Source organism: Vespa mandarinia, chromosome 2, assembly GCF_050613455.1.
Source record: "Vespa mandarinia isolate Hongniang chromosome 2, ASM5061345v1, whole genome shotgun sequence".
NCBI classification, from domain to species: Eukaryota; Metazoa; Arthropoda; class Insecta; order Hymenoptera; family Vespidae; genus Vespa; species Vespa mandarinia.
The window spans coordinates 14060147-14083965 of record NC_140811.1 but is presented as its reverse complement, the minus strand read 5'-3'; the positions used below and the strand labels follow the sequence as shown (position 1 = coordinate 14083965).

Sequence of the window (23819 nt, the reverse complement as noted above, 5' to 3'; positions counted from 1 at the left end):
AATTAAAAGATCAATTCGAATGAGAATTATATACATACAAATCAGTTTCGCGAATTATCATAGTTGATTAGAATAAAAAAAAAAAAGAAAGAAAAAGAAAAAAAAAAGAACAAAAAATTAAGATAATTATCAAAATACAAACATAATTAATTATTGAATTAGATTTCATATATGTAGGACGGGAATAAAAGTTACAAATCTACAAAAGGCTCGTATTAAAATTCAGTTTATGTTAAACATTTGTTATTCGCATTTTGTAACAGAGTATATCTTTCTTGAAACGATCATTCTGTATATGCACATTTTTGCCATTGAAAACCAATAATCGTATAAACGCAGGAATACGTCCCCATCAATATTACGCATGATTTCTTTTCTTTATAATATATTAACTATTACTATTTGTGTCTGTATCTATAGTTTCATCTAATGCTCTCCATCCTTCTCCCAATCTTCTCATTCCATAACGAGGCGGAGTAGGAAAACATCGAACGATATATTTCATTCGTTTAGCTAAATCGTCGCGAATAATTTCATTGGGTAAAGTCAAGGACCTGTCTTAATTATTTCGCTTACGATTATCAATGTCAGTAAGTAACAGTAAGTACAGTACTTTCGTGTTTCTTTTCTTTTCTTGTCTTTTCTCTTTTTTTTTCACCGGTTTTCTTTTTTCTTTTTTTCTTTTTTTTTAATTAATTCCTATTATTATTATTATTATCTCCTTCTCTTTTCGTTTTTCTACGAGTACAACTTTTTTCTGATCGTATCTGTACACGATATTTATAATACTTTCACACGTTAAATTCACCATCGATATCGCAATATAGGGAGAAAGAAGAAGTACCGGTATAAGAATATAACACGGATCCTTTCTCTTACTAAACATTTGCGAATATTATACCATTCCTAAAAACACTTAAAAACTACAACGCTATTCTCGTTTCGTTATATTTCACTCGGGAAACTGAACACGGGATGGCCGGTCGTAAGAATCGCCTTTTACATTCGTTTATTTGTAATATTTTAAATATTTATCATAAAAATGAATCTTATTTTCAATAAGAACAGTCGTGACTCTGTTTGTCGGACAACAGAATTCTATATTGTGCTTATAAAAGGGACAATAAGAAACATACGCAAGTAGTCATTCTTATTTCTATTTGTCCCACGTTCATTAGTCGGAATAATTCGAATTTTTTTAATTAATTAACTACATCATAAAATAAAACTCACGTTTCGATTTCTTGTCACCGGCCTCGACCAATGCAAATAGAGCGTCTCTAATAATGCAGCGAAGCTGTCTTAAAACGATAAAAGGATCTAAAATCTCAACGTATTCATCATCAATATGGTCTTTTTTAATATAATGTTCGCTATTATTTTATAAGTAAATCTGCATCCAATCTTTCCTTCTCAACATTTATCCTAAAACATTAGTAAAAGATATCAACACAATATATTTTCACGCTAAACATTAGCGACGTTATTATCAATTTGTTCTCTAGTACCTACATACAAGCAATTTCTGTTACATTGGTATCTCGAACTGATTTCTAACAATTAGTTAAAAAAGTTTTTCGATTCACCAACAAATAACATGCTTGACATTTGGTATATATATTTCATCGAGATTTGGCTAACAAAGCTAACACGAGCACTTTGTATAAATTTAAGTCAATGGACGAAAGTACCTTTTTCAAAGATTTCAACTGACCTTCGAAGCTATGATCGTTTTATATAATTGATCCTTCGTAGATATCAATGATCTGAGAATCTAACGATCAAACGACGTATAAATATGACGAAAGATTAAAACTCGTGTGGGAAATGTAAAGATAAACTTGCAAATATTATTAAAAATTTTTCATTTATCTGAATTTTAAAATCTAAACAAGGAAGAATCAAGATTTAAAACGAGATAGCTAGTGCAATGCGTCGGTCCAGTAACCTTATGATAGATAAATGTTCGGTGTGCACTATATCGTTCGTACATTACGTGCCCATTCCTGTCATCTTTCTAGATCTTCCACCTTTCCTTATCAGAATGTAGGAACGTACACGCGATCGTCACGCGCACGCACTATAACGAGATCGCGATGCGCGAGACGATTGAACAGCTTAAAAGGCACTTCGAACAGAAAAAAAAATATTAAAAGGAGACACCCGGTGTGTATATATATAAAAAAAAAAAAAAAACAAAAACAAAAAAAAAACAAAAAAAAAACGTTTCGTCTTGTCACGTTACATCTTCTTTCCATTCTTTCCTTCTCTCCTTTACTTCTCTCATCACCTCACCACAGCATGATTAATCTAAATCTTAATACAATAACATCGCATACCACGTTATACACTTACATACAGCGATACTATGTACACACAAAGCTTATCTCACGTTCATCTTAAAGGATCTTTTCATATTTTAAATCTTTCCTTAAACAAGACGTACTGCAGGGATTACGGGAATATCAAAAGTCCAGATGGAATGGAACGTCAGGTTATCCCCCCTCCCTTTCCTTGTACCATCTCGCGAGACTTCTTTTCAGTACTGCATAGTACTTTCTATTCGTTTCTTATAATTAAACGATCCGTTAATTCGAAGAAACTACATTATCCTTGTTTTTTCTCCTGTGCTCGGTGTATCGTGAACAAAAAAAAAAAAAAATAAAAAGAAAAAGAAATAGAAAAATACTTTCACTATAAACGATAACCATCGAAGAAATATATCTTATAAAATCATTCACTGTTATCTCGTTTAAGGTGTGATTAGATAATTTTGAAATCAATCAGTGTAACTATATTTTTAAAATATATCTTATACTTTCATTCTACATATACATATGTATGTTTTCCAAACCCTTTAAAATATCCAAAAAAGATAACAGAATCATAGAATTTTGCTGATTAACGCGACGTTCCTTCGAAATCGATCGATAGGTACCGGTCCGTTAAGAGTGCGCGCGCGACCGGAAGAAGAATTCTTCTTAGTCTTGCTTGATCTTTCAAAAAACGTCAAGGTTTATCCGTTCTTATTTTCTAAGAGGCCATTATTATCGCGGATCGTCGTTCCATCGTCACGTCGTGCAGCAATATCGTAGGCAACACGAGTATTCATGGCAGTTACGAGTATCACTTCGATGCGACTCGATCGATGTCTTATTGGAAAATTATAGCGACCTACTCAGACAATTTTAATTTCTTTCATTTATCGACGTTCCGTTGAGAGGGATGGCCATCCGTTTTGGTTTTTCTAGCGTTCTCTCGTCGCAATTGATCTCCACGATCCATGTAATAGAATAATGCTCGTTCTCAATCATCTAACGATCGGTCAGAGGCATTTGCCGGGATTCTGAGAACACCATTGTGGCCACATGGCTTCCGTCTTGATGCCTCGACTCGTTAACACTTCAACGTGAGCTGCTAACCTCGTGTACACACCTTCGTCGGTGGAATAACCATTGGTTGGTAAATCGCTCCTACAATAATAATAAAAAAAAAAAAAAAAAAAAAAAAGAGAAAAAGAAAAAAAAAAAAATAATAATAATAATAATAATAATGGGATAACACGACGAAGATATGAAGTTGACAATGCTTGTGACAACCAGATCCAAAATAATGACAAATTACCATAATCTTTCGGCGAGAGCCGATGCTCTTGGCCATACTCGTGGTCCCAAGGACGCCTGACCCATTTGCTCGCTCCAAATTGCAGCTTCACCACCGAGAATTAGATTCATCTGCTGCTGAGGATATTCCTTCCAAGGTCTATGATTGTAAACCGTTTGCCAGGTACGATACTCGCCACAAGCAGCTTCACCGGTTTCTCTCCATCTACCAAATCCGCAATCCAAGTACCAAGCGTCCACGTGTGACAATATCACTCGAAAACCATCTTCTAAAAGATCCGATGTTTCAAGCCAATTGCTACCACCCCAAGATTGAATGACATGTATCTTTGGATCAAAATACGTCGTAATATATGGACGTTTCGTGAGTGGAGAACTCCACAAAATGACTGCCTTCGGTATCTCGTCATGATTTGCCTTAACCAATCGTTGGAACATTTTCGTTTCGAATTCCGCCCACATAGCATGATGATCGGTCATATTTTGTGCTTGCATCGCCGCGGTTATATTTCCGTACTGTGCCCAACAATCAAGATTCACCTCATCTCCCCCAAGGTGAATGATATCCCGTACTTCAGTCAGGTCTAACAACTCCCTATAGAGACCCTCTAGTATCCTATACGAATGCTCGTTTATCGGATTTAGCTGACCGCAGTTTGGTTCACCGCAGTAAGACGTCCAAGGTTGTTGGTCTACGCAAAGTGCTAGTTCACCATACCCATGTTCCGCTCCTATCGAATAATTTCAATCTACTTAATCGAACATTCTTTTATCAAATTAGAATTAAAATACGAAAGAAACATCAATGATCCACCCACCCCATTGCCAACCAGCACCAGCATGAGCAGGAGAGTCTATCTCAACGAGCACCCTGACTCCTCGAATTCTTGCATAATCAGCGAAGTCTTTAATGTCATCCGGCGTGTAAACTTGATCGCCACTGTAAGCTCCCCATCTCGCCATTTCCGGAAACTGTACCGAGTCAAAGGGGAAGCTCTGAGAATCCGTTAGGTGCCAATGAAAGGTGTTCAGTTTCGAGGCAGCCATACCGTCGATCAGCCTCTTTAACTGGTTGATCCCGAAGAATTGTCTCCCTGTGTCGACGAGTAGACCACGATATGAAAAAACTGGCTTGTCTTCGATCGAAGCACGAGAGAGTACACGTAGAGAACCTTGCCTTTCGGCGCTCTCGTCCCACCAGATCATTTGTCCAAGTGTCTCAAGGCCGTGGCGCACACCGTAATAGCTTTTTCCTGTTATCCGAGCTTCCAAAATCTTACCCTTTAAAATAAGCTCGAGCGTATAAGATTCATCCGTGTCCATGGTTAATTTGGTCCCACGTGAATTGCCAGCACTTAAATATATCAGAAAACTATCGATTCCTGATTTACCTTTGACGTTTGCCACTCGAATCAGACTTCTTACGTTTCCTATAAAAGGGAAGTACCCTTTTTACATATCATACACGTTTGTGATCGCGTTACGTAAAAGATCAAACGTCGTTTGGTTATAAATATTTTACCTAAGAAAACGTCTTTGGCATATTCCAACAAAGTCTTTACGTCTCGATCGCTCGTGTTTACTGTGACAAATTCTATCTGCTGTAAATGCATAGTAACACTTTCATCTCCAAGGATGATGTTCCCTGTAGGTCTAGGCCACAAGAGACGAGTATTACCACCGCATAGAGCTGTACAAGTTGCTAAGGAGATTCTCGATGATCTCACGGCCCTTCTTTCGCAACGACCAGCGACGCACGTCCATGACCAGGGACTTTGAAAGACTCTGTGGAATACAATAATGTAACAATAATAAAACGATATTTTTAAAAATATTAGATTTCAAGATGTCGATAATAATCGAATATAATATCGATTAAGTACTATAACACACGAGTAGCAATTTTGTATCACTCGAAAATATTGCAGGTAAAAAGCTCCACACAAAAATAAATAAATTACATGATAAATGGTTGTTGCGACGTGTCTATTCAACGTATATTTACGATAAGTATACGTCGGTTGGAGTGTGTACTTTATTAAAAAAGGAAAAAAGAAAACAGAAAAATAGAAAAAAAAAAGAAGCTAATCAAGAAAAAGCTATGCTGAAAAGAAATCGTATACCAAAATAATAAGTTTTCAAATGAGAAAGCGAGAGTGACACTAGTTTTGGAAAAATATCGTAAAATATTATTTCTATGGAAATGGGACGCTAAACGGATAGATTTAATGAAATTTCGCAAGCTTTTAAAAATTTCGAGAGAACTGACTAGCAAATATTGTACATAGTTTTAAGTTGATTCTGTCAGCTTTTTCTTCGTTAAACGGAAACCTCATATTTCGTCTAACGATTAAAGAATCAAATTAGATGGCGTAGCTTATCATTTAACGTATCCTCTTTTTTTCTCGAGACAATCAACTTAAAACATGATATAGTCGCATGGGCAAGCACACGAAGTCCGGGATTTAAAATCTTTTTCTTATCGTACGTCCGTTCATCACGTCCGGTAGAATTCTTTTTCCTTGGTGCACCAAAGTACTTGTATAGGCGATCCTCCGGATTTTTGGTGCTCTCATTATCGACCAAGAAGGTTACGAAGCCCTGTTCGAACTCTTCCAATCTGTGTATGTTAAGACACGAGTGCAACAAAAAAAAAATAAATATTGTAAAAAAATTTTAAAGCATATAATAACATGCGATATTCTGAACGAATGATTACAGTTAATTAAGTACGTATATCAGGCATTAAGAAATAAGAAGAAAAAAAAAGAAAGAAAAAGAAAAAGAAATAGAAAATAAACAAACAGAATTAAATGTGAAGAGCGAAAGAGTAAAGATTAGGAATACTAACGGAAAAAAAAAGGAAAAAAAAGAAAAAAAAAGAGAAAGGAAAAGAGGATGTCCGAGTAACTTTTACATTTATCTAATTTTTTTTTTTTTTTTTTTTCCTTAACAAGACATTCCTTCTCTCGATGGCATATCGGAGAACTTAAAGATGAAGTTACGACCTTTTAACAGACTCGTAAATGTCATAAAACGGGACTTGGTATCGATGAGATATAATCTACAGATCTATATTGTGATCATCGACGTTTGACGAACTTTTCATAATCACAAATGTAAAGCTATCGACGTTTTTACATACAGCATTGACATTGAACGTTGTCATTCCAACACTTAAACTTGTCTCTTCTTTATGTATTAAGTACATATCATACACACGTATGTAAGTACTTATTACTACGTATGGGTAATATCGACCATGGCTATTTAGAGTTTTAACTCACCGACGTGTCGTGAAGGGCTGCAACGAGGCAAGTGGCGGTGCATGCGCGTACATGGCAATAAGAAGTACGCCGGTTATCAAAACGAGGAAGAGGAGAATCCTCCTCATCCATCCGCTCGGCAGGCTACCCCCCATTCTCGCTAATCTGCAAACAAAATCAATGGGACTGCTGTTAATTTCGTTCGGTGCTTCTATCATACAGGGTGTCCTATTTCGATCGAATTATATACATAAAGGTCGTCGAAATAATCAGTATGACCTTTGAGAGTCATTACTTATTTAAATATCGTTAAGAATCGTTACTTATTTAATATAATCGTCAAATATAATATTTTTAAACTCTTTTGTATTTACTCTTCATTGTTATTGGTTTCGATGCTAGAAAAGAAAAAGAAAAAAAGATGATAAGTAGACAATGTTGAAATATTGTATACGAATGTATTTATTTTATATATATATATATATATATATATATATATCGATTATTTTTTATAATACATACATATATATGTGTGTGTGTTTTTATAAAATTGTATTTAATATTGCGTATGTGTGTGTGTGTGTATGTAGGTGTGTAAATATAAAATTAATATATATTAATATGACTACAAACTACCCCGCAAATTTTTATTTTCCAAAAGAAAAATATATAAAAATTATATTATACCTATAAACGTATGCCTTGATGAACGGAGAACGCCGTAGAAAAAGCATTATAACGACTAGAAATTCACTATGTACGATCTTATACCACGGCATTCCTCGGTATGACGATTAGAAGCTCCGCTTGCGCTTCTTAAAAGTGGAACGAGATCATCGATCGATAGACGTCGACTGACAATGAGTGCCCCGTTGAACCGAGTCGATAAATGTTGTAAACTCAATGCTGTTCCTTTTCAAGAAATTCAATAATTCCACATGAATTTCGTAATAATTATTTTCCGATCGAAACATAATCTTAAATATCTTTTTATAACGATAACGATTCTATATTTTACCGAAATGATAAATACGAATCTTGATCGATCGTTCAGAAAGACCAAAGAAGAAACAAAAAGAGGGTACCGATTACTCCTTGATTTCGTTGGATGACGTTAGGAGTGTCTAGATACTAGGCACGAGGGTGTAGCTAAATCGCGTGCGTCGCGACGCGTCGCGGCGCCGCAACCGTCCTGGCGTAGCCAGGCAACGGGGAGTCCGACGAACGGTCGACTCGCTAGGTACTAGTCTCGAACGAAACTGTATTGAAAACGGATCGAGAGGGGGTGAAAAGAAAAGATCCTCCAATAGCATTTTATTCTGGATCGCAAGAAATTCAATTTGAAATATATCGATCGATCTTTTGAAAACTCGCTTCTAAAAGTGATCGATCTTATCGATAAATTCAACAAAAAGATTATAATCTTTGATTTTCGTCATATTAAAAGAGTTACAGTTAAATTTGTGTATTAGAGTTATATATACATATATATACATATATATATATATATTTTTTTTTATTTTTTCTTGCCTTTTTCTCTTGGTGACATTTAAAGGATAAAAAAGAAAGCAAAAGAAATTCATTTGAAAAGGGAAGAATTTTTCGATGAAACTATCAACGAGCTATTCGTGATTAGGGGTGATCGTTTAATGCCAAGACACGACGAAGACGAGAACGACGAGGTCGGATGACAAGGACAACGCTGGTAGTGATCCGATCGAAGTGATTTTATCAGGATGCAAACAGGCTTGGCGGGTAAGTGAACGCGCCTACTTTCGTGCGATCCAATTTCCATTCTCCTACGATGGATTTAGGCCTTGTTCTTTACATAGACATACAGGTATACATATACATATGTGCACAAGTAACACATATACCTACGCACGAAAATCGATTTCGTTTGAGAACACTTCGTTTCTTCTTTTATGATATACGTTCATAACGAGAATTCGTATTCGAATATTCCTAAATATCGTATCTTTCGTATCGAGAGTACTGTGTAGTATCGAGAGACTGTGTTATCGAGAACACCTGTGGAGTCTATCTTTGCAATGAGAGAAATCTCGAATACTGCAGTTCTATCAGCAGCGCGAGCACGTGGAAACTGTCCTTTCCTATTTCTATCTCTCTTTTTCTCTCTTTCTTTCTTTCTCTCTCTCTCTTTCTCTCTCTCTCTCTCTCTTTCTCTTTCTCTTTCTCTTTCTCTCTTTTTCTCTCTCTTTCTCTCTCTCTCTCTCTCTCTCTCTCTCTCTCTCTCTCTCTCTCTCTCTCTCTCTCTTTCTCTCTCTGGATAATAAATTGTCAAAGAAACATGATAGAGGATCTGGATTTGAACGTCTGGACATTCTCTCTCTTTTTTTTATTTTCTATTTTCCCATTTTATTCTTTCACATTTTTCGAAAGTAATACAAATGTTTTCATTTATGTCCTTTCCTACGTTCCTAATATTCATCACGCAACGTCCTATGCTCGTACTACTTCACAGTTTCGCCTTCTTGCTCGGCATAATCGTAATCTAAGAAAGAGAAAGAGAGAGAGAGAGAGAGAGAGAGAGAGAGAGAGAAAGAGCGCGCGCACAATTCTCTATTATCCTTACTGCTACCATCGTCGTACACGGCTTCGATCGTTCAATTACATTTTTTTTTCTTTTCTCGAGTTATTATTTTATAACTATCGTATATATTTTTACTTCGCTGCTATGTTTTTTTCTTCCTTTTTCTTTACATAACAATGTTGACGAGTCTTCTTATTTATTATTTAATAAATTCTTTTGACTAAGCTAAATGGTATCTTTTTCCGAAAAATAAAGACTATGTTTTTTTATTATATTTATATATTTAATATTTATATATTTCATATTTACACATTTTTTAACATACTTATTTTGCAAATATATATACAACAATTTCGTATATTAGCTTCAATAATGTATTTAAAGTAGAAGTCCAATCAACTGAACTTGAATTTATAAAAAAGAAAAAAAAAATGTAAAAAAAAAAAACAAGATAGATGTTAAAAATCTATTGATCGGCTGTTCTGACAGATCACGATGATAAATCATGTCCGCTCATCCCCCTTGAATTCATCGTGCAAATTTCGCCCTGAATTTTTTTTCAACAAAAAGATAACAGTATTCTTCTCGTAGAACGTTCGTAAGTAGGTATACGTCGATCGAGCTTTATATTGTGCTTTTGCCCGTCCACATTGAAGTGCGAAGTCGTGATTTCTAAAGGCTCACCCCACGGTTCTGTAATTTTCTCGCGCCTATCGCGCTTTAAAGTGAGTCTGGATAAATCGAACAATGCTTTAAACACCGACAATTCACACTCATACGAGTTTCTTTCTCCTTTCTTCTTTTCTTTTTCTTTTTTTCTTTTTTTTTTCAAAATTAATGACGAATCGGTGAAACTGCAATCCTTTAAAGAAAGAAGAAAAAAAAATAAGAATAATAACAATAATACAAGGCGAATGTTACATATAAATTTTTATTGTTAAAATATTGACGCGATTTCTTGGGAAAAATTTCATTGGAAAAATGTCGAATGTTTCTTCGGGAGTTGAATTGCAATTGCAATTTCAATTTCAATTTCAACTTCGACCAACCGATTCCTTTATCGATTTTCAACATGCATTCTAAATAACAAAAAAAAAAAAAATATCATTTTTCATTTGTCAAGTAAGGCCTCGCAAAATTTTTATGCGATCGTGCCGATAGGATGCATCGACTATATAAAAGAGTCAGCAAACTCGTCGATGTAAAGCAAGGTCAACGTGGTAGACGAAAGTAGATAAATTCGATCCTCGAAGAGGCCTTTTAATCGACCGATATTTGCCGATGTTGCAAGCATTGTCCCGCGTTCCATTTTTTTCTACACTCTGAATTTATCTCTGAATTTATCAGTTATCATTCTGAAATTACTCGAATTACGTCTTTTTCATATTCGCATAAAATAACTGTTTTTTTTTTTTTTTTCATGAACAAATTAATCGATATAATTAATGATATACATTGATAAGTGTTAAGCACAATAAATTTCGAACTATCTTGAAACGATCGGAAGATAATGGTTATTTCGCATATCGTATTAAGGTGAAGGTTGTAATCAACTATTTGTATATATAACTTATATTATACATTTGTATATATAACTTATATTATACATTTTAACATGCAAATAATATATATATATATAAGTTATTGCTTAATAAATTCAAAAAAATTATCTCGAATTTGTTAACATCCAAACAAATTACGATAGATAAACCTTGTAAACATGTATAGAATATTATTATATTTTCCTTATTACAGAAAAAAAAAAAAAAACTGATAAAGAGAAATAAAGATAACACTTATAACAGATAACACGAAAGTGTATAGTCGAAATTAGATGTTAACAGCTTTTACTTAATTTTTTTGGCATTCGACCACAAGTATTTTTAATATACGATCGTCGCACGAATGAATCTTTACGCATGAGCTCGAAAAAGATTTTAAATAATTCTTTTGGCAGACGAAGCAAGCGTTCATCTTGAATAACGCACGAGAATTTTTGTTTAATCGAATTTTATACAGGAGAACGATTTTCGAATAAAAGCAAATACATCGCAGCGATAAAATTATTTAATTAAGCTAACGAAGAAAAATTATGCTTCGAGAATTGTAAAGGATATATGTACGGACTTACTGTATTTGACGTATCAATGAACTTCTTCATCCAAAATCCTGCCTTTGTATTGCATCTACAACATATAGGTGATAGGAATAAGCTTACATAGAATTACATCGAGCACTTTCATGGATATAGATATTATAAATCAAAAATGTTTAAACTTGGCAAGTTACACCAGATATTACTTATTGACACTATATTTCATTGCGACAAACAACGAATATTTTCTTTGTTTTAAATATGTAAACGACGCGTTTTCGTATACATAATATCGCTTTTCATTAGCCAAAACTTTGGACAACTTCGTTAAAAACAAAGATCTCAAGTATTTTCAAAATCGTTATAATATCCATGGTAGACTCATATATATATTTTTAAAACTTTCAATGTCATTTTCAGATATACTAAGAAGTCTAAAATAAATCATATTTTATTATAATCAAAAGATGACGAAGAAGAGGACAAACCACGATATCACGATTCGTGGATTTTCTCATTGTCCAAGATTAAATTTCTCCACGAAATCGATGAGAGCTATAGTGGACAATAACTTACGAGGACTTGAAAGACGAACGAAGATTCTTGCTTTGGAAGAATCGAAGAAGAAATTATCGTGAGATCACAAGGAATGAAATGGTTCAAAAGGAAAGTATGTCAAAGTATCGCGTCGAGATAAGTCTGATACGTGCCTTTAATGTTTAGTCACTTTGATGGTATAATCAAAATTTATCGAAACATAATTTAGCGTACATTTTGAAGACTGAATAAATGTAAACAAAAAAGCGATGAGAGGATTAGCTGTGTTGGCCGCGGTGCAGATCGCCCAAAATCACTCGAACAGTATCGTTAACAGTCCCGATGAAAGCAAAACGTCGATCGAATTAGATCATTCAAATATTTTGGGATATAATATTTCATCGAACAGTGGTAGTACAGGCAAGAACGGTCACTTCGAAACTGACTTGCACGGTCACGTAAACATTTTACTCGGAGGGTAATTATTATTTTGAATTATAGCTGTATTGAGAATGAATGATTAATAAACGGAATTGTGTTTTTCAGAGCTATGCTTAGCGGAGTGATCATGGTACTGATAGTGATATGTTATTGCTGTCATAAAAATATGAAAAAATATCGACCTCAGGAATATTCTCATTATTGGAGACCCGAACCCGACGTCCATAGTCTCGAAGTATTCACTATGGATTCCCATATCACGGTGAAATCTAAAATACGACTCAATTACTTCTAGAGAGACTCTGCTAATTAAATAATTGATATAAAATAAAAAACAAACAAGCAAACAAACAAACAAGCAAACAATCATGAGATAAAATAAAAATAAAATATAGAGGAATACCGATTGTAAATGGTATTTATTATATTTCGATTTCAAGTGATCAAAATTGAAATGAAATAAATCAACATTCGTTTCAAATTAAATATCCATTGTTCGAGGAAATTCTTTAAATAGAAGAAAAAAGAAAAAAGAGGAAAGAAAAAAAGAAAATATAAATAAAAACATTTTTTTTCTTCATTAAACTTCTCTCCCGAAAGAACGTCTCCCACGTTCAAGTCACACGCAGAGCCTCTCTAGAAATACTTACACCAAAGGCTACACTCTAAGCTCATTTAAAATTCGTTAATTCTCTGTACATGCCAGTGCCCGGAGAGAGTAGCAATGACGAACCCGGAAGATGGAACCCAAGCTGCTCTTCCTTGTCCGTTGACACCGGGCCCACCTCCTGCTTACGAGAGTCTCATTTTCGATCCGCAAAGTCTCCCATTCTCCAGCGAGAAAAAGGATACCACGGAAGTTACAATAAACGAGTCGACGATGAACGAAGACACTTCTACTATAAATTCAGAAACAAGTCAACCGAAGAAGGAAGAAAATCCGAAAGACGATAGAGATCTACCTTCTTACGAGGCTGCTTTGAAATTGGAAGCTGATGGATACGTCTAAAGTTAAGACGTTTATTTATAGTTTAGAGTGACACGGTGAAAGTGCCAGCCTCCATCATCTTTTCTTCGATCGTAAAAGTCGACAAAAGTTTCTCATTCGTTTAAAGAAGGGAAAGAAAAAAAAAAAGGATAACGTCAAGGTAAATCAACAAATCGAGCTGCTCTTTTAGATCATAAGGATTATATTCTACTAGCTATTATTCTTTGAGAATAATCAAAAGCTTGACATCCAATCGCCGGAAATAAATCAAAAGAAAAGAACAGTAAAATTAGCTTTGAATCTTGATTATTCTTATAACAATTGTAAATGATTTTTCGTAAGCACGTCAAAAAATTAGACTACTTACATATAATCATATATCTATATCTATCTATAATATATTCAAAAATGTGGGAAAGTGTCAACGAATCGATGAGATAGTACAGATGATCAATATCAAATAAATAAATAATCGTAAAAATTCAAAGCTATCAAAAAAGATCTCAAAAACACTATAAATCAATAAAAATATATATGTAAGCATTATGAATAGATACGTTATTAAAAAATGATTCTCTTATATATATATGTGTGTGTATATATATACACACACATATATATATATATATACATATATATACGTACGTGTAACTTTGGATTTTACGAAATGTAAATCATAGAAGAAAAAGTCATAATTAGGCATATGAATCATGCTCAGATATAAACGATAAAACATGAATGGTATTACACGTTATCGAATATATTGCAATAAATTTACAAAAGCGTGTTGTATCGTACATTTTACTTAAGATTAAATTCCTACCAACGATAAAATCCTATACACATTCTAGTAAACAAAATATTCGTTATCAAAATACTCTTACTAATACAAAAAAAAGAAGGAAACAAGAAAAAGAGAAGGAGGGAGGGAGGGAGGGGGAGAGAGAGAGAGAGAGAAAACAGAGAAGAGAGAAAAATTCACTATGTATATACATATGTGATTAAAAGCCGTATTATTTCTCGAATGAAATTATTATTACGCATGTTTCTCTACTGATACTATGCACATGTATACACACACGCACACACACATACATGCACACACGCACGCACGCATACAGAAAGATATTTCGATCTAAATTTAATATAGTTTAAAAACGCGTGTACGAGAATTTTAATTTAATATTGAATCAAATAAACAATGCTAGATAATAATTAGAAGAAAAAAAAAGAGAGAATTAAAGAAAAAGAAGCAAAACAAAAAATTATTATTCATTCATGCTTGAGATAGGACTAATCGCATTGAAATGTATAGATATCATCTTATCATAAAAATAATTTAAATTTTGTCGAATATAAATTTAAATCTTCGAACTTACGATATTCCATTATGATACAAATAAGTTTTATATCATGATATTTGGTATCGGATGCAGCACCAAAGTTATTGCATTGTCATGCTCACCATCCTGAAATAATGTTTATAAAAATCTTACTTTTTTTTTTTTTACCTTATCGAAGTGTATACTCGTAAAATCAACAAAATAAATTATAATAACATTTTAATCGAATAGAAGATATCCATGAGTTATATGTGTACGCTCGTATCTTATATAATATATTATCCTAAAATATCATTTCTCACGATGTGAAAAAATATATCGGATTAATGAATTACAAAACTTATCTCGTATAAATTCTCACACAAATCAGACACATATATTTCTTCTTTACAAATATGTTTTTTTGTTTTTACTTCTTATTTTTTTCTTTCTTTCTTTCTTTTCCTTTTTTTTCTTTTTTTTCTTTTTTTTTTTTTTTTTTTTTTTTTTCTTCACGTCTTACGACACTCGTGGCACGCGACGTACAAATATATACGTATTGTTCGAACGTGAGAATATCCAGACGATTTGTGAGCGATCTAACGAAGTGGGAGACGAAACAGAGAGAGGAGAGAGAGAGACAGAGAGAGAGAGAGAGAGAGAGAGAGAGAGAGAGAGAGAGAGAGAGAGAGAGAGACCAGGGAGGCTGCGCGCCCGCAACAGTATTGCGTTACATCCGCCAGTAATCATTTGTTTTACGACCTCGTGGGGATTTATAATTCAGATATCGAGACCGCCAGAAACGCTTGAAAGACTTCTATTCGAAGTTATTCTAGTTCTAACATGAACTCTTCATTTTCTCTATCTCTCCCTCTATCTCTATCTTCCTCTCTCTCTCTCTCTCTCTCTCTCTCTCTCTCTCTCTCTCTCTCTCTCTCTCTCTGTCTCTCTCTCTCACTCTCTCTCTCTCTCCTTCGTTCTCTTTTTTACTGAGTATCTAGACTTAGACTAATGTAGTACCACGTAATAGGATATTTTGAACTGAGACGGCTTCTTGTAGAATCAACAAGGGATTAGCACTTATATGCTGTCTCCATTGGTTAGTTAAAATGTCAAGAATTAATTTTTGTTATAAACCTTTTTATAGATGAATATTGTATTATTTAAATAATTAGAAAGAAGACATAAAAATACATAGGAAAAAACATTACAGAGAGAAAGAGAGAGAGAGAGAGAAAGAGAAATATAGAATTTCTGGATGAAAATGAGAAAACATGCTCGACCAATTTCCGTTTAAACTGTCACCAATTTACGTAGAAAATTACTACAGACGACAAATTAGTAGTGATTATCTTCTAGCGTGATTATTATCTAGAGAAATCGGAAAACGACAGTGCCCAACTACTGTCCATTATTTTTGTTACGTTTTTCTTTTTTTCTTTTTTTTTCCATTATATTTTATTTTCTTTCTTCTTTTTGTGTTTTTTTTTTCTTCTTGCTGAAGTCCCAAGAGATTAAAATTTTAACGATGCGCTTAACGAAGCCGACACACATACACACATACTCCGTGCGCTCGTTATAATAGCAAACGTTGTGAAGATATAATAATCGCGGAAGTTTCTTAAATACACTTGTAGTTTTGATACATTTAAACGAAGGACTCCACTACTTAACCTAATATTTCAAGTTTTTAACACGTTTACCAACATATGTATATATATATCATTGGTAATATATGTATATATACACATATATTACCAATGACTATGCGATAATACAAATTAGTATATCTTGGGTATAAAATATATATAGAAATAACATGTGACTTTAGACTAAGTCAATTATTTTACCATAGTATCATGTTATAAAATATACACAGCATATATAAATATATATATATATATATATGTATGTATATATGTATATATATACACATACATATATGAATATGTACATGCAAATATACCTCAGACGCGTGTGATATGTGCATATATATATATATATATATATATATATATATATATATATATGACGTAGGTTACGATCCAATACAATTCGAACTATATAATGTTAGTTAGCTGATCACAATGAAATTCTAATAATGACGTTGGCAATACTCTTACTAATATATAGAATTTACATAGATCCGGCAAGAAGAGACCTGACCTTAATTCGTCGACGTTATGCGAACAAAATCGGGACATCGTCGTATAGAGATAAACGAGTTGGTACTGTCAATTATAAGACTGATTAATCGATCTTACGTACTTATTCGTATTACAAAAGCAATGTTAAGAAGCAAGAAATGAAAATATGAATATATGACAATATATGACCAATAATTTCTTTTTTCGGTTTTCTAATCTTTTCTTGTAATAAGACAAATTTAAAGTAGCATTGATTTACATATTAAAGGCCTTTTATAATTTATACATTAGCGAATATACGCAAATATAATCGAAATAGATAAAAATCTTGGCGAGAAAAAATTTAATGAGCTATGTAATGAAGAATCTAATCTATTCTCGATACGATAATAATGTTTGATTTTCTCGAGAAATCCTTTTTCCGAGAATACTTTCACTCAATATCGAACCATGCGAATTATTCTTAGAATAAATTGTACGCTATAATAGATATAATGTGCATAGGATAGACAAAAATGATAAAAGGAAGAGAGAGAAAGAGAGGGGAGAGGAAGAAAGAGAGAGAGAGAGAAAGAGATATTAACATATCGTCTTATATTCATTTGAAAATAAAAAAGAAAAGATTAGATATTAAAAGTTAAAAAAGATAAACATCGATAATTATCGTTCGTGGTAAATAATTCCTACTCCGCCTTTCTATCTGTTTTATCTATCTATCTCTTTTCCTCTCTTTCTCTCTCGCATTGTATTTTTTCTCTCAGACGAAGAATCTCAAAGTGAAAGTGATCAAAAAGAAATGATAGAAATAAGAAAAGGAAAAAAAGAAGGGGAAAGAAAAAAAAGAAAAACAACTCACCTAACCTTGCAAGACCGATTACGTTGGATCCGATTGTCCTTCAGAGAAAAATCTCTTCGGTCTCGATCCCAGATCAACGATGATGCTCTCTTCCATCCACCGTTCGTGTAACGCTTGTAACACTTAACCATACGAGAAGGCACTTTTTTCACGCCAAGAGAAAAAATCGTTGAAAGATGTTTGTAGTAAGGTCACGCGTGTAACGGTAAGCTTCTTCCATGTCAAAGGAGAGAGTACTCCGAAAAGTGTACGATTTAGCGCGCGCGCACGCTCCGATTCGACTCCGCACTGCTTTCCGCTACTGGTTCTACTTCTTTCCACTCCCACACGACCTTTACCTGATGGCCAGCCTGGCCCTCACATCTGTCTATGCTGCGTCCGCTCTCCGCTATCTGCAACCCCCACTCCGTTGGATTCTCTAGACCGAATTAAGAAAAACTTTTACTGTTGAGGGAGCTACCATCGCAGCTCCATCCCAACGCTCTCTGTCGATAATATTATCAACTAATATGTACGATAGCGTCACGTATATTCAGCCAATCGTAATAGTACATGTAAAGAGCGCCTTTTACTGATTCTGTTTTCTTTATTCAAATTGTTTTTCCTTTTATCTCGAATTTTTCTTACTAGTTAAAAAATGATTATTTATATTTTCTTCCGAAAATATTCATTTTTGTTAAAATTAATAATTAGAATAAAAAACAATAATAATCTGATGAAATAAATGCAATTGGTTAAAAATTAGCGTGTATTTGATGATAACATATTTGGTAGTTATATTTGGTATAGTTTTAAATATGCGCAATTTATAATACGTATAATTATATTTTATTGAAAATTATATTCTGCATTTTATATTCTTTATATTTTTAATAATTAAATCATTGTAATTTATACCGGCATATCGATAAATTCTTATAATAAAAACGCGTATGATAGAAACCTTGATTATATTTTCAATGAGGTTAGAATTGTAATGGCAGCATTGTTCATTGACGTGTCATTCAGTTACAAATGGCGGCGACCGATGAGACTGTTTCCGTAGTAGAGAAAGACATCGAAAAATTAAATGTTTCAGAAAGTGATTCGAACAAGAATGAGGATGATATCAAAAGTGGAGAGCTTTATGAACCACATTTATGGGGTTTCGAAACACGGGAGCTCTATAAAATTGCACTTAGTTTCTATAAAGGTATACGAGTCTACTTGATAATTCATTATCTTGTTTTCTTATTATTATTATATTTATAATTAGAAAAGATCTTAAGAAAAAAATATAAGAAAATTCATTGGATTCTAATCTATAAAGTTAATGATTCTCCTATCGTTTTCCACATGCAGATTTCTATAAATAAATCTTTAATGTATTCATTAATATTTTATTATTGCTTTCTCAGAGAAAGAAGGAAAAGCTGTTCACCTTTCGTATGAGGATAAATTGAAGTTGGTTGCATTCACACAGCAGGTAATGCATGGAAAATGTACTGCTGAAAATGCCCCACCACTAGGAGTTTTAGATGTAATTGGCAAAGATAGACGCCTGGCATGGCAAAATTTAGGGGATATATCTAAGGAACAAGCAATGGAAGGATTTATAGTTTTACTAGATAAATTATGTCCATTATTCAAGACAGTAGTAGAAGCACAAAAGAGAGATATAGAGGAAAAAAAGCGTTTGAAGCAAGAAGAAGAAATTAAACAGGTAGAAGAAGAAAAAAGATTGGCAGAATTAGCTGAAGAGAAAAAAAGAGAAGAAGAGGAAAGATTAAAATTGGAGTCACAAAAAAGACAGATACAAGATGCGCTCAATTTACAAACATATTATCAATTTAAAGTGTATGCTGAACAACAATATCCTGGAAATCCAGAGCAACAGGCTGTTTTGATTAGACAATTACAAGAACAACATTATCATCAATATATGCAACAATTACATCAAAATCAATTAGTCATAGAAGATCAAAAACCAGAGGAAACAAATGAATTGGATAACACAAACAAAAATACTGAAAAGGAACCCATAACAGAAAATGAGCCTGCGCTTTTACAAGATGAAGATTCAGATGAGTTACAAGAAGACTGGCCACAGATTGCCCCTGCTGAAATGTGGACACGTAAAGGTGTGGAAGAATTTAAAGAAACAATTAGAAAGGAAGCAGGTGATGCTGTTATAAAGGTCGGCCATGGAGAAACTGTTACTGTGAGGGTACCAACTCATGAAGATGGTTCATGTTTATTCTGGGAATTTGCCACCGATGGTTATGATATTGGATTTGGAGTTTATTTCGAATGGTCTAAGTCTGATACAGATCAAGTATCTGTTCACATTAGCGAATCGGAAGATGATGAAGATGAAGAAGATGATTACGAAACTCAAGATGATTTAGAAAGTGGAGGAATAAACGGAAATAATAGAATTGAATATAAACCAGCCACGCCACCTATAAGTGTAATAGTACCTGTAAGTATACTATAACATTTTATTTTTTCTAAATTTTCTACATTTATAATTAAATTTGTATGTTTTCATTATTAAGATCTACAGGAGAGATTCTCAAGAAGAAGTATATGCTGGAAGTCATCAATATCCTGGACAGGTAAATGTAATGAGCTTTCATAAATTATTATATAATAATAATCACGTACTAAAATTAATTCCTTGTTAATTCTTTGATCACAGGGAGTATATCTTCTGAAGTTCGACAATTCATATTCATTGTGGCGAAGTAAAACACTTTACTATCGAGTATACTACACTAGACCAGGATTTACAAAGGATTAGTTGTAATTGTTAAATTAAGGATTCATTGAGTGTATATTTGTTGTGCACTGGCTCGTCATAATCGCCTGCTGATATTGCTAGTCCAACTAAATAAAGTGTCCTATATCCTGTCTTTTCTCACATAAGACAAGGTGTTCACTGTGCAAAAATAATATACGTATATATACATATATTAAAATATATCTATATGTATATATATATATATATTTATACACGCATATATCACACATATATATTATATATACAAATTAGTATTCGTACCCGCCTATTACAGGCTAATCAATGATGTTGAATGGAAAACAAAAAAAAAGAACTACGATAAGTTAATAAAACTTATAAAAAAAAAAAAAAAAAAAAAAAAAAAAACAAATCTGTATTAATAAACATTTAGTATTGTCTGCATGTATTATTCAAATATGATATGTAGATTTTACCACTTTCAATCCTGTTTCTTATATTTTCTGGATATGTTGTTCTGGATATTTGTTTAGATTTCAAATCAATTCTCTCTATATGTTTCGGTGGCCCCTCTACAGCTGCCTGAAATTTCAAATGTCTATATATTATTCAGAAATTAAAACAAAAGAAAGGAAATCTTTAGCTCATATATGCAACTGCAGGCATTAGACGTTTATTGATATAGATATTTATTGTATAGTTATGTAAGGACACTTTTTATTTAAAAAAAAAAAGGAAAGATTTAGCACAAGAACAATAAATATGTTTGTTACTTTGTTGAGGAAAGTTGATCAAAAGATCTTGAATTATGGACAAGAAATAAAAGTATCAGAAGAAATAGTTTCACAATGCACAGTCTAAATGTATTACATTTCCGTGCGATTGTGTGTACGTCTGTGGGTGTTCGTGTAGATTGTATATTACTCGTATAATCAGAAAGAATATAGTTCCGGTACGCTTAATTAGCACCACATTTTATGGCTTTACGCAAATTATTCCATAATTTTTTTTTTGTTTTTTTTTTTTTGTTTTTGAGAAATACAATATAAGTATATAAAACACGCTTGTGCATTATTTATTCATATACGTATTTGCATTCGTAATACCTAAAGAAACAAATTCGGATCTGTAACTTTTAAATATGTCAACGTTTATTATATTATAACCATAGTTTGTTTTTACACCAGTATAATTCACTGTATATCATTAATAACATTATATATAATAATACTACTATATTTTATATAGCGACAGAATCACGTTAGTTACAGATGCATTATTTTTCAAAAAAAAAGCACGCTTATATACTCTGCACCCTAACGTTTTTCTATTTATCACGTATTAGCATTGCTCTAACACAATTTTTCGATCAGAAGAGCACTTTTTAAGACGGCATGGGTAATACAATATTTGTTTTTCCTTTAAATAACGAAACTTCCCCGCTCGTCAGTTAAATACATTATTAGATTGTCTGCTATTACATAAGCTGTAACAATCAAAAATTACCCTTAATTCTTTATTCTTTTTTCTTTCTTTAATCTTCGATATAACAATTTTCTTATGAAACAAGATCATATATGTACGACATTCGGTATGATTTCGAATATCGAATATTACAAAAAAAATGCCAATTAATATCTATTTCTATTTCTCTATAATAATAATAATAATCTATATTGCCTCTATGCTCTTAGCCGTGTGTATTTCTTACGTTTAAGCTTTATTTGCTACTATGTTGACAATTCATATATTATTATATGCATAGTATATGTATACAGTACATATATATACATATGTATATATGTATCTATGTTATGTATATGTATGTATGCATATATATGAATATATATATATAGGTATGTATGAGATCATATATTCATTGCCAATAAGAAAAATAGAGTTTTGTCGTTAATTGGTTACGGTACTAATAAAATCGTAGATTTCGATACCTTTCACATTTGATTAATAAAATTTTAATGTAAGCAACTTGAAAGGCATGATAAGGAAAAACGCATATTTTTGTACGTTTTTATCCTATTTTTATATTACATTCGCATCGTTCTTCGCAAGAAGGAAAAAAGAAAAAGATGTACATTCTTTCTAGATGTACATTTCTCTTTTGTTTTCATAATTACTCCATTTAAATCGATTTTACTTAAAAATTATGGCGGGCGGGGAATAATCTTCTACTTCGTCCATGATTGTGCGCAATTTAAAAAGCGACGTTACATTCTTTCAATTATATATCACCAAACTAGAACGGGATTGTATATATATCACATTTTTAAACATTATAAATATATATTTATACACATTATCGTACTTAAGTATTCGAATGAACTGTGTTATTCGTGCTTATATATTCGTTATATGTGCTTACAAATTATTCGAAATAATTACGCGATATATATATATATATATATATATATATATATTGTTTTTTTTTCCAAAAACAGATTATCTGTTTATAGATTTTAAATATCTGTAAACAGAAAAAAATTTATCAAATTTTTTTATTGCAGATGTTTCGAATACTTACGCGAACGATAATGTATATACAGTATACTATACAATAATTGTTGGCTTGTCGCAAATAGATTAGCTTAAGCCTAAAATTACGTTAGTATTAACTGCGCATTTTATTCGATTATACCCGGAAATACACATACGTATAAGCTTTGTAATTGCAAACGTTTATAAGAATGCATAATTTGAAACACACGCGCGCGTATAATCGTTTACAAATAACACTCCAAATTCTCTTTCTTATATGCGTTATAGAAGACTATATATACGCAGAAGAGTAATTCTGTGATTTTTGTTGTTGTTGTTTTTCAATAAGTTTGACGTCGTTATACATATATTTATAATCGTATATATACAGGGTACGTTAAGAGAAAAGAATTATAGATTTAGAAAATATATAGTACTCATTCAAGCTGAGTAAACGATTAGTAATTGGCAATTTTGTCAATAAATAATGCATACTAAGTTTAATGAGTTAAATATATTTTCTATTTCTTAAACCCCTTATTTTGAACTCCCTGTATATATATATATATATATATATATATATATATATATATATATATATATATTATTAGATGTTAATATTTTGGAAACTTGCACGTTTGGTCTTTTACATAAAAATATTTAGGAATTATAAATGGCATTGTCCGTTCGAGAAAAACGAACGAAATTTGTACCGTCTTATCAATTCCGATTTGAATCTTTTTCTTGTTCGTTTGTA

The 23819-nt window shown here is 32.5% G+C and overlaps 3 protein-coding genes across 14 annotated transcripts; 2 read left to right on the top strand and 1 right to left on the bottom strand.

Moving 5' to 3' along the window:
* Positions 1–117: 117 nt before the first annotated feature.
* fdl (fused lobes) lies at positions 118–18241 on the bottom strand. 7 transcript variants are annotated; one of them, XM_035861950.2, is made up of 9 exons: positions 17830–17963; positions 14884–14973; positions 11575–11629; positions 6911–7054; positions 6112–6243; positions 5146–5408; positions 4442–5053; positions 3625–4354; positions 118–3473 (listed from the first exon to the last, which is right to left on the bottom strand). In XM_035861950.2, the coding sequence occupies exons 4-9, from the start codon at positions 7042–7044 to the stop codon at positions 3326–3328; spliced, it is 2019 nt and encodes a 672-aa protein (XP_035717843.1). In that variant the 5' UTR covers positions 7045–7054; positions 11575–11629; positions 14884–14973; positions 17830–17963; the 3' UTR covers positions 118–3325. The 7 variants fall into 7 exon arrangements, with proteins under 7 accessions (XP_035717843.1, XP_035717832.1, XP_035717822.1 ...); XM_035861939.2 differs by lacking the exon at positions 14884–14973 and having other exon boundaries at positions 17835–17972; XM_035861929.2 differs by lacking the exon at positions 14884–14973 and having other exon boundaries at positions 17830–17970.
* Positions 8125–14403, top strand: s-cup (spermiogenesis-related protein stanley-cup). 5 transcript variants are annotated; one of them, XM_035862022.2, is made up of 5 exons: positions 8125–8644; positions 11959–12208; positions 12305–12553; positions 12622–12778; positions 13223–14403. In XM_035862022.2, the coding sequence occupies exons 3-5, from the start codon at positions 12345–12347 to the stop codon at positions 13523–13525; spliced, it is 669 nt and encodes a 222-aa protein (XP_035717915.2). In that variant the 5' UTR covers positions 8125–8644; positions 11959–12208; positions 12305–12344; the 3' UTR covers positions 13526–14403. The 5 variants fall into 5 exon arrangements, with proteins under 5 accessions (XP_035717915.2, XP_085520479.1, XP_085520482.1 ...); XM_085664353.1 differs by adding an exon at positions 11463–11642 and having other exon boundaries at positions 11959–12553; XM_085664356.1 differs by adding an exon at positions 11199–11642 and having other exon boundaries at positions 12006–12553.
* A 470-nt stretch (positions 18242–18711) lies between the features above and the next one.
* LOC118441344 (Golgi resident protein GCP60) lies at positions 18712–21308 on the top strand. Of its 2 annotated transcripts, none has more exons than XM_035865609.2 (4): positions 18712–19021; positions 19227–20290; positions 20367–20432; positions 20510–21308. In XM_035865609.2, exons 1-4 carry the CDS (start codon positions 18844–18846, stop codon positions 20609–20611), a joined length of 1410 nt encoding a protein of 469 aa, XP_035721502.2. In that variant the 5' UTR covers positions 18712–18843; the 3' UTR covers positions 20612–21308. The 2 variants fall into 2 exon arrangements, with proteins under 2 accessions (XP_035721502.2, XP_035721507.2); XM_035865614.2 differs by having other exon boundaries at positions 18713–19021; positions 20367–20426.
* Positions 21309–23819: the final 2511 nt, after the last annotated feature.

Excerpts from the sequence above, each read along its gene's own strand:
- fdl (XM_035861863.2), bottom strand. The coding sequence starts at position 17,960 with ATGGTTAAGTGTTACAAGCGTTACACGAACGGTGGATGGAAGAGAGCA. Across the intron at positions 5,054-5,145 it reads TGCCAAAGACGTTTTCTTAG|GAAACGTAAGAAGTCTGATT; the intron begins GTAAAATATTTA and ends TCCCTTTTATAG. Across the intron at positions 4,355-4,441 it reads TGGTGCTGGTTGGCAATGGG|GAGCGGAACATGGGTATGGT; the intron begins GTGGGTGGATCA and ends ATTATTCGATAG.
- LOC118441344 (XM_035865609.2), top strand. The coding sequence starts at position 18,844 with ATGGCGGCGACCGATGAGACTGTTTCCGTAGTAGAGAAAGACATCGAA. Across the intron at positions 19,022-19,226 it reads TGCACTTAGTTTCTATAAAG|AGAAAGAAGGAAAAGCTGTT; the intron begins GTATACGAGTCT and ends TTGCTTTCTCAG. Across the intron at positions 20,433-20,509 it reads AATATCCTGGACAGGTAAAT|GGAGTATATCTTCTGAAGTT; the intron begins GTAATGAGCTTT and ends CTTTGATCACAG.
- s-cup (XM_035862022.2), top strand. The coding sequence starts at position 12,345 with ATGAGAGGATTAGCTGTGTTGGCCGCGGTGCAGATCGCCCAAAATCAC. Across the intron at positions 12,554-12,621 it reads GTAAACATTTTACTCGGAGG|AGCTATGCTTAGCGGAGTGA; the intron begins GTAATTATTATT and ends TGTGTTTTTCAG. Across the intron at positions 12,779-13,222 it reads CTATGGATTCCCATATCACG|TGCCCGGAGAGAGTAGCAAT; the intron begins GTGAAATCTAAA and ends TGTACATGCCAG.